At 37.5% G+C, this 10,319-nt stretch overlaps 1 protein-coding gene across 2 annotated transcripts; it reads left to right on the top strand.

The window, feature by feature from the left end:
• Positions 1–7,561: 7,561 nt before the first annotated feature.
• LOC107807450 (scarecrow-like protein 6) lies at positions 7,562–10,319 on the top strand. 2 transcript variants are annotated; one of them, XM_075246278.1, is made up of 3 exons: positions 7,562–7,710; positions 7,812–7,935; positions 8,047–10,319. In XM_075246278.1, the coding sequence occupies exon 3, from the start codon at positions 8,193–8,195 to the stop codon at positions 10,065–10,067; it is 1,875 nt and encodes a 624-aa protein (XP_075102379.1). In that variant the 5' UTR covers positions 7,562–7,710; positions 7,812–7,935; positions 8,047–8,192; the 3' UTR covers positions 10,068–10,319. The 2 variants fall into 2 exon arrangements, with proteins under 2 accessions (XP_075102379.1, XP_075102380.1); XM_075246279.1 differs by having other exon boundaries at positions 7,580–7,710; positions 8,263–10,319.

Raw genomic sequence — 10,319 nt, forward strand, 5'->3', positions numbered from 1 at the left:
ATTAAGACGTCTGAATCTGAATACACATCTAAATATCAAGATGTGTATTAAGATTAAGACGTCTGAATCTGAAACCTAGGTTGCTCCGACATGGCAGTTTAGGTGTCGTACCCGTGTCGACACGACACTATTATGGGTGTGGGTATGGGATCCGCACCGGATTTGGTCAAACAATTTTGGATACTTTGACCTCGACGGACAGAAAAGTTCGAGATGAGATACAATTTGATTACCGAAATCAGAACTAAAATTAGGGTAAATTTAAAGAAAATAGCATATCTTATCTAGGAAATCAATCTTTTACTTATCTACAACTTGAGAATAAAAATGAAATCCACACTTTACAAGCTATACGCAAGTATTCCACAAAATTTCTCATAAATTAGAGAGTTTTTTATTTTTTAAAATTATTTTTAGCCGGATCCCCGCAGCCGTATCCGTACTAGGATCCGTTTCCCCGAATCTTAAAATTTACATCTTGAAAGATCCAACCTCAAGATCCGCACCCGTGTCGGACACCCGCACCCGTGTCTGAGCAACTTAGTCTGAAACACATCTGAATACTAAGATGTGTTTTAAGATCTGAATATTAAATAATTAAGACTGTTTTTAAACATCTGAATATATAGAATTTATCTTTATTTAAAAATTAATAAACGTAAATTCAAATAAAATACTAATTAATCTAATATTCTATCAATAATATATATATATATATATATATATATATATATATATATAATGTGATTATTGGTAGTGGTGATGGCTAACGGAGGTGCTTGTGAGTGCTGATTAGAGGCGGTGATTGGTGGTGATTTTGGTTGATGGTGGTGGTTCTAGGTAGTAGCTAGTGGTGGTTGGTAGCGATAGCGATTATGGTTGAGGATAGTGGTGGTTGTGATTGAAGAAGGTGATGGTGGGTGGTGATATTTTATAATGGTGGACGGTGCCGGTTATGGTTATTGATGGTAATGGGGTGGCTGGTGGTGGTAGTTGAGGTAGGTGAGTGTGTGGTTATGGTTGAGGATGATGGTGGTGGTAGGGGTAATAGGTGGTGGTAGTGGTGGCGGCTATGATTGAGGATGGTGGTGGTGGTAGTTGATAGTGGTAGGCGGTGGCGGCAGTTAGTAATGAATGTGGATGATAACATCTTAATGAAATTAAGTCTTTGTTATAGATCTTAATCTTACAGACCTATTCAGACCCATTAAGTGGTTGTGAAGTAAAAAAAAAAAACACACTTAATGATTAAGATCTGAATGATTAAGATTCAGACTTTAAAATCAAACGTACTTAATGCCTGAGATCTGGATAATTAAGATTCAGACCTCCATTAAGTTCAAACAAATGAGGAAATATTGCTAATTCAACCCACATATGCAATGATCTACCTATCAATGGTTTCAGGTATCCGCTGTTAAATCAACATAACTCTGGGTAGAGAAAAGAAGAAATACGCAGCAAAACATCTTGATATCGATCAATTTGAAATAGAAACCAAATCGGAACAGTGTAATGTAAAATACTTGAAAGGATTTTTGAAACGCTGAAATCTAAATTACGCACACTTTTGCTCATTTGATATCTATATATCAAGCAATGTGTCCCTCGCTAATATTTAATAAGCCAGTAAATGATTAAGATTAGATGATCATAGCGCATTCAACTAGCCAAGAAGGTAACAATTCCAATATTCAACTATGACTTCTGCTAAGCTGAGAATTTAAATCAATCATGACTTCTCACAATGAGGCAAGAGTTTGATGATGAAGATAAAAGTATTGTGTTAAATAACAGTGTAATTCAGGATTAAATAATATCCTCCTATCTGAAATCACTACCAACCGAAGGCCCAGTCAAGTGAGAAGCTGGAAAAGCCCATACCATACAGAGGAAATCACTAGAGATGCAGAAAAAACCCGGTTTTCCTCAAAGCTAAAGATCCACATCACAGTGCGAGCACCAAAAAGACCAAGAAACAACAGACTCAGTAGCGCATAACTGGACACTGACCTTTCCAAATCTAGTTCTCTATTATGGTGTCACTGTGTGGTCTAACCCTACATCAAACAAACAAAATCAAGCTGGCATGGTAAACAAAAGAAACGAGAAGATAAATAGAAAGAATACCAATGTAGAGGAGCACTTTATGTGGCAGAATTGAATATTTATCAGGTCTCCAGAACCAAGAGGTCCCATCAGTTGGATCGTTGAAGAAAATAAGCATATGGAGTAACACCTGAGCACACTTTACACACGAAAAAATAAAGACTGCGTGCACCTTAATCGAGAACTTCCATAAGACCAGCAGTTTAGAGAAAGCTTCAAGACACAAAAAGAAAATGTTCATGCTCTGCATCTTTCCCAACAGACACAAAAGCATGACACTCGTTCCGTGCCACTTGCACCCTTGAGCCAAATCTAAAATACCCAACCATGTATCGTTGACAACTGAGACCACACATAGGAAGAAATCCACCAATCCAAGCAAGCGTCCAAAGAAATCAAGATAAAATAAGACACTAATGCAAGCAATAAAACAATATTAGCATCAAAGTTAGCACATAAGAAGGGAGACAAGAAATCAAAATGTTCTAGCTGTGCCCTGTTTGTGCCACACAAGGACTTGTATGTATCAACATAGAGAAGATAAAAAGTACACACAAAGTTAAGGACAAAACTCCTATAACAAATGTTTTTTTAATAAGGTAAAATAATTTCATTGATGATGGGGAGGGAACTCCTGTATAAAAGTGGTACACCAAAAGGTACAAGATCCTACAAAGAGAAAATCAACTCAAAATTCAAACCCGGGCCCGCACCGCAGAACCAGACAAACAATTTCAAAAATCCGACAACGCAGTCAATTAAAAGTCCAACCATACTAGTTTCACCCAATTCCGACTCCGAATCGATGTTCAAAACTCAAAAACTCACTCTATGAAACTCTAGGCTAAAATCCCCAATTTTCTCTTTAAAACGCATAACCGAATTACCAAAAATGAAGATAGAATCACGAAATATAATCAAAACCGAATGTAAAACACTTACCCCAATCCATGTGGTGAAAATCTCTTCAAGAATCGTCTCAATCCTAGGTCTATAGCTCCAAATACGAATAAAGTGACCAAACCCTCAATTTAAAGCTTATGCCCAGCTATTTTCGCTTTTGCGAACACATGAGCCGCTTCTGCGGCGTCGTTTCTGCGACACAAATACCTCTTTTGTGTACTCCACTAGCCAGCTGACCCCTCACACCTGCGGATCTCCATCCGCTTCTGCGCAACCGCAAGTGCGAAGCGAAACACATTTTTGCGCTCCAGCTCGCTTCTGCGCCCAAGTCCATCGCTTCTGCGGGGCCGCAGATGTACCTCAATTTTTGCACCTGTGAATACTCCAAGCTCCGCCCCTTTTCGTGGGTGCGACAACATTACTGCTTCTGTGATCACTGCACTAGCGCAAAACCAACTGCAGGCGCGCAACACCATAACCAACACTCCTTCAGCAATGTAGCAGAAGACAAAATTTATCTAAACCATGTCCGAAACTTACCCGAGCCCCTTGAGACCCGTCCAAATATACCAATAATACCCATAACTTAACACAGACCTACTTGAGGCCTCAAATCACACATAACAACATCGAAATGACGAATCTCACTTCAAATCAAACTTGAATGAACTTTGAACATTCAACTTCCAAAACTCGTGCCGAAACATATCAAATCAACCCGAAATAAACCCAAATTTTTGCACACAAGCCCCAGATGACATAACGAAGCTATTCCAATTCCCGGAACCATAATATGAATCCGATATAAACAAAGTGAACTTTGAGTCAAACTTATGAACTTTCCAAACCTTCGAATTTCCAACTTTCGCCAATTAGTGTCGGATCTTTCTAGGAACATCCAAATGCAAATTCGGGCATACGCCCGAGTCCAAAATCACCATCCGGACCTAACGAAACCATCAAAACTCCATTTCGAGGTCAAATTCACAAAAGTCAAACATGGTCAACTCTTCCAACTTAAAGTTTCAATGATGAAATTCTTTCTTCCAAATCGATTCCGAATAATCTGAAAACCAAAACCGATGATTCACACAAGTCATAATACATTATACGGATCTACTCGTGCCCCCAAACTACCGAGCGAAATTCAGTCTCATTGCAAAACTAGTTTGACATATGGACAGCTAATAAGTGGGTGGCGATGCCTAAATCAGATCTGGGAATCATTCTCCATACAACCTTTGCAACTTTTTCAACCAAAGGATTAATAAGCTTGCCAAAGTACCTGGCACCAATTAGTACTGAGAAGTAAACTAAGTTTAAGTTACACTCAGCCCTTCATAAAATCAACTCTTTCCTGCACAACAATGTTGCCTTTTAAACTAGTAAACAACCATTCAACTAAACCTTAACGGTGAATTTAGTGCTTGATAACATAGGTACTAATGAAGAACTTTGAATCCATCTTAATATGTGCAAATGCATCAATAGCACAAGTAGCATAAAACATCGTCAGCTAGAATCATTGCTAATTTTAACGGCAAGCATACAGCAGAAGAACAAACGCGTGCAGAGAAATTATTATCTGTTTCCTTCACTGCTTCATCACGTAAGTCGTTTCAGCTGCTGCTAATGCTTTCTTCGTCAGGACTGTTGCATATCTGAAACACTTGATGGTACTGCTGCATATATTTTCTGCTTAATCTCCAATGCAAAAAAAATTGTTTAGTTGAATCCTGAAAATTAATGTTTGGAACAGATATCTAAATGAGGTAAAAGATTACGAATTACATCTGAATGACTTATGTATCATTCACTGCGCAAAAATAAGAACATTCTATCACTTTTCATTTTTATGCTGATATGGGACGCCAGAGGTACCAATGGAGAATAAACTCTTTTTTGCTGTCAGCAACACTTGCAGTATATAAGCAGATATAGGCTTAGGTAAACACTGGTGACTGTGTGCTAGCAACATACAGCTTGAAATGCTCATAAACAGATGAAGTTCCTTGGACCAGTGCTAAGTTGCAAATATTTTGATTCGTTTTTGTTATACAGTGTTGGAAGTCATCATATTGACAAGACATTCAGTCAGACTCACACAGCAACTAGTTACATATTAATTACCATAACAAAAGCTTCATCAAGCACAAAAGTGCCGTAGATCCAACTTGTTAAAAGATTGGGCCAAACCTCTCTTTTAGTGGCTAATTTAGAACCAGGTTAACAAGATGCAGAAAGCATGCCAGGTCCAACTTTCGGTATTTGTTTAATGTCTCCTCACTCAGTCACTTGTATTTCGAGTCTACATGTGGTAAAATTCTAGACTTATTGTAGGATATTTCATAAGTTCAATTTGAGCCTAGAAGAATCCTAGGCTTATCATAGGACCTTTCATAAAATAGAGAACATTGGTGTGCCATCTACATGCATATGTTTGTTTTTCCTTTCAGGTTTTTTGATAAACATAGTCACCTGGCGGTTGTTAAAGAGATAAAAAAACTCGAGGACCCAAATTCATTAGCATATCCATTTCGATAGAAAAATAAACCACATCATACATAATAGAATATTACAGCAGGTATCTGTCTCATTGTACATGTGATGTAAACTTGCAATTCCTCTTTATCCCTTTGGCAAGTCGTGCTAATTCCAGTATATTTTGAGATTCGGCTGTTAACATGAGATAGATAGGTTCATTAAATTCAAGCACATTCTCACATTTGACTGATCTCCTTCTCACCATTGGATTTATTAATCATTGGGCAATTCCCATCTTAAAGTTATCCTCCTCTTAACAGTTAACACTTTAAAAATATTAATCAACTATACCTCAATCTCAAATTAATTCGGAAAGACTATATATATATTTCTATTCATCACAATTCGTCCTACTTCATTCTCATATTATTCTTTTAAATGCACATATTAAAGTAATAAAAGGAACATCAAACTCCAAGTCACAATTGGCTAAACAAAATAATTGAAAAGAAAAATTCCTTTCAAATTTCATTGATGAATCGTATAAACAAAAACAATGAAAATTCAGCAAATTCTTCAAATCCCCAAAACAAAACCCTCCCCCCAAAAAATCAAATTTGCTAACCCCTTCCCCAATCCCCGCCATAGAGGTTACAATAGTTAAAAAGTCAAAATACTAAGCACCTGTGTACTTAAAAAACGACGCCGTAAAGAACCGCTTACAAATCTTCATCATCTGCCCTCTTTTTGGGTTTACGATAATTCTCTTCAAGATGCTTGGCGATGACAAGGCCAGTGTTAACGAGCTTCTGGATATTGGGGACGTTGTAGTTTTGGGCCAAGTACACTCCGAAACCCGTACCCACAACAAACGAGAATGTACTTTTGAAAAATCCCATTGAATTGAAGATCCAATTATTTGCTACTAATTGTTGAGGTTTAGGGTTTTTATGGAGAGATTGATGAAAGGGGAATTATAAAGGTTTGTGTTTGAGATTTGGCCCCTTCTCCAAGGTTCTTTGCTTGCATACTTGCGGAGGTGGAAATGTGGGACCCAATCTGAGTTTTGATGGGGGATCAGTCCAGAAACTTCCAATAGGCTTTATAGCCCAGTAACCGTGAGAGTTAAGAATTTTTTCTATATACAGTAAAACCTCTCTATAACAGTCTCGTTTGTTCCGAATATTTTTGTACGTTATAATAAAGTAATGTTATAGAGAATATATATTATAACATAACATAAAAATTGATTTCGAAAAATCTTGACTATTATAATGAAGTGTTGTTATATAGAGATGTTATAGAGAGGTCTAACTGTACATATGATTATGTATATTATACATATGCTATATATTCATCGACTTTTTTTAGCTTAAACAGTTAGATGAGTGACTGTTTAAGTTAGTTCTTCAATAAAAAGTTAATTACAAGTTACCAGGGTAACACAAATATCTGATTTTGGGGCCACTATTTAAGTTGTATTCTAAATTCAATTTTTTTTTTGCAATTTTACCCATTCTGGATATGACTTTAAACCTACGTGATTGAAGTAGCACAATCCGCATCTAAAGTTACAAATTTTATCTAAAGTTGTAGACTTTAGATAAAAACCTCTTAAGTGCATACAAAAAATCGTATATACTTCAAAAGTACTAGCATTAGGGGCATTTTTGAAGTACATGGGTTTTGCCTCAAGGCCTTTACATTTTATATCATTTGTTCAATTTGATTTCATTGTTAACAACGGAGTAGTGCTGCAAATATTTTCAAATGTAAAATTTGTGATCCAAATTTTACCTAGACAAATGTTATTGAAAGTGAACACTTAGCCACCCTCTTTTTTCTATTTTCTCTCGTTAGAAAGATTACCATCCATTTGATGAAAATTAAGCTAACCCAAACACCCTATAGTAAAATTTGGAATATCTGTGTATGTCATTTGCCTCTTAACTGTTTTTACCAATATAGAAGAAATATTGGGCTTCCTTTGTTCATTCTTGTGGGCCTGTATTGATTCAAGTCTGCTCCGAAGGCCCAATACAATCCAGCCCCTTCCTCTTCTTTTTACAAACACAAGCAATATCGAAGGAACTCTCCTTTTCTTATTCTAATGAAACACTTTCCTTTCTTCATCTGAAACAATCAAAAACCTATATTAGAACTCACTACCTTCAAATCTTGTTAGAAAAATTAATATCCATCTCAAAGTAAAAGGCAAGAAAATGAAAATATCTTGTACCACTGTTATTCCTTTCTTTTTTCTTTTGCTGTTCTTATTGTGGGATTGCTGATTTTTTTTTTCTTTACTACCTCAGATGAAATGGAGACCAAGTTCATATTTTGGAGCCAATGGCTGTTTTTTCTATGAGAAAAAAGTTATTGAATAAGTCACTGCCTTCAAATCTTGGTAAAAAAATAAGATCCATCAAGTAGCGAAAGGCAAGAAACCTAATTATTTAATGTGAACTTGTTTGTTTATCATGGTTATTTTGTGTCTGTTTTTGTAGTGGGTTTGCTGATTCTTCTCTTCTTTTTTTTTTCTATGTTCAGATGATTGTAATACCTCAAAGTTTTCCTAAATTCTAACGCCTAACAGGGGTCGTTGGTGTTTCTGGTTTTGTGCATAATTTCTTCTTCACCAGAAGCACCAATTTGCAATAAAGATTCAAACTTTACAAGAAATTGAACTTTTTTCTATGTTGGTTACGACAAGTCACAGTCCTTCAGCTTCAGCTTCCTCATGCTCTTATGGTGGAAATATGGCAGAAAAATCTGATCTTGGATTTGGGGATTTGGATAATTTGTTGCCTGAACTTGCCGGCTCCGACCAGACCCTTTTCCGGTGTATCTCCGGCGATATGGAGGACCCATCAGTCAGCTTGAAACAGTTACTCCAAGGAGGAAATGCAAATGCTGATTTGGGTTGTGGAGTTTCTGTTCAAAGCTCTGGTTTTGAGGTCTCAGCTGCAGGTTCTTTAGCTCATACAGATAATGTCTCTTTTTCTAATTCAAATCTCCTTCTAAATGCTAACATTGAGAAAATTGGATCTGTCATAAACTCAGACAACAAGCAAAATGTTAATTTTGAACACCTGAATGTCAATCTTTTGGCAAGAAATTTACCTCCTGCTTTGAGCTTTCAAGAACAACCATCAGAACAGAATTCTGCTTATGTTAACATGTTAGGCTCATTATCATATGATATAAGTCAAGAACAGCCCCCGCCCAAACGCCACAATTCGGGTACGCTTGGTTCAAGCTTAAGTGCTCTATTGCCTGAAGTTCCATTTTTTGACTCCAGTGGTGACTTATTGCTGAGGAAACAACCATTGGGACAAATGCGGCAGCAAGTCAATTTTCTGCCTTTTCACCAGTTTCAGCAAAAGCCATTAATTGTACCTAAGCTTGAGGCAGCTGGTGGTGGTGGTAATGGTAATTTGATAGTGCCTCGTCATCAACAGCAGGAACAACAATTTATTTATGACCAGTTTTTTCAGGCCTCTGAATTATTACTGGCCGGACAATTCTCAAACGCGCAAATGATATTGGCGCGGCTCAATCAACAGCTCTCTCCCATTGGCAAACCCTTCAAGAGGTCTGCTTTTTACTTCAAAGAGGCTCTGCAGTTACCTTTCCTTTTGCCTTGTACATCCACATCTTTTCCACCAAGAATTCCCACCCCATTTGATTGTGTGCTTAAGATGGATGCTTATAAGGCCTTTTCTGAAATATCTCCACTTATCCAGTTCATGAATTTCACCTCCAATCAACCTATTCTTGAAGCTCTTGGGGATGCCAAGCAAATTCACATAATAGATTTTGACATTGGCTGTGGTGCTCAATGGTCCTCATTTATGCAAGAACTCCGGAGCAGCAATAGAAAGGCAACTTCTCTAAAGATTACTGCCTTTGTATCTCCTTCAACCCACCACTCCGTTGAGATTGGCATCATGCACGAAAGTTTAACGCTGTTTGCTAATGATGTGGGAATCAGATTTGAGCTGGAAGTTATTAACTTGGATTCCTTTGACCCTAAGACTTATCCCTTATCCTCCTTGAGGTCATCTGAGTGTGAGGCTATTGCTATTAATTTCCCCATCTGGTCTATTTCAAGTTGTCTATTTGCATTTCCTTCACTTCTTCACTGTATGAAGCAGCTTTCACCAAAAGTTGTTGTATCATTGGAACGTGGATGTGAACGTACTGAACTCCCCTTAAAGCATCACCTCCTCCATGCCCTCCAATATTATGAGATACTCTTAGCCAGTATTGATGCTGCTAATTTAACTCCAGAGATTGGGAAAAAAATTGAGAGGTCTCTTCTCCAGCCTAGCATTGAGAACATGGTCTTGGGGCGCCTCCGATCCCCTGATCGAATGCCCCCGTGGAGAAACCTATTTGCTTCTGCAGGATTTTCACCTATTGAATTTAGTAATATGGCTGAAATTCAGGCTGAATGTGTTGTTAAGAGAACTCAGGTAGGAGGATTTCACGTCGAGAAGCGCCAGACGTCGCTTGTGCTATGCTGGAAGCAGCAGGAGCTCTTGTCAATTTTGGCTTGGAGGTGCTGAGGAGCTTTATCTAATGAAAGCCAGAAGACTCTTTCCATTTAACAGCTACATTTCCTAGAGGTTTTGACTCTTCAATTTGATAGTCTGTTCAAAATTTAATCTACATTGCTATCACCTCCACTGTTGCCTGTAAATTCTTTTTGGTACATCTAATTCTCCATATGTAGTCTTGACTGTAGGCAAGCATTCCTACGTGTAAACAGAATCTTAACCACTTTCCCTGTTTGAAAATCTGCGTAGTATCTTTCAGCA

Source organism: Nicotiana tabacum, chromosome 23 (assembly GCF_000715075.1).
Source record: "Nicotiana tabacum cultivar K326 chromosome 23, ASM71507v2, whole genome shotgun sequence".
NCBI lineage: Eukaryota > Viridiplantae > Streptophyta > Magnoliopsida > Solanales > Solanaceae > Nicotiana > Nicotiana tabacum.

Coding starts and splice junctions, on each gene's coding strand:
- LOC107807450 (XM_075246278.1), top strand. CDS start 8,193: ATGTTGGTTACGACAAGTCACAGTCCTTCAGCTTCAGCTTCCTCATGC.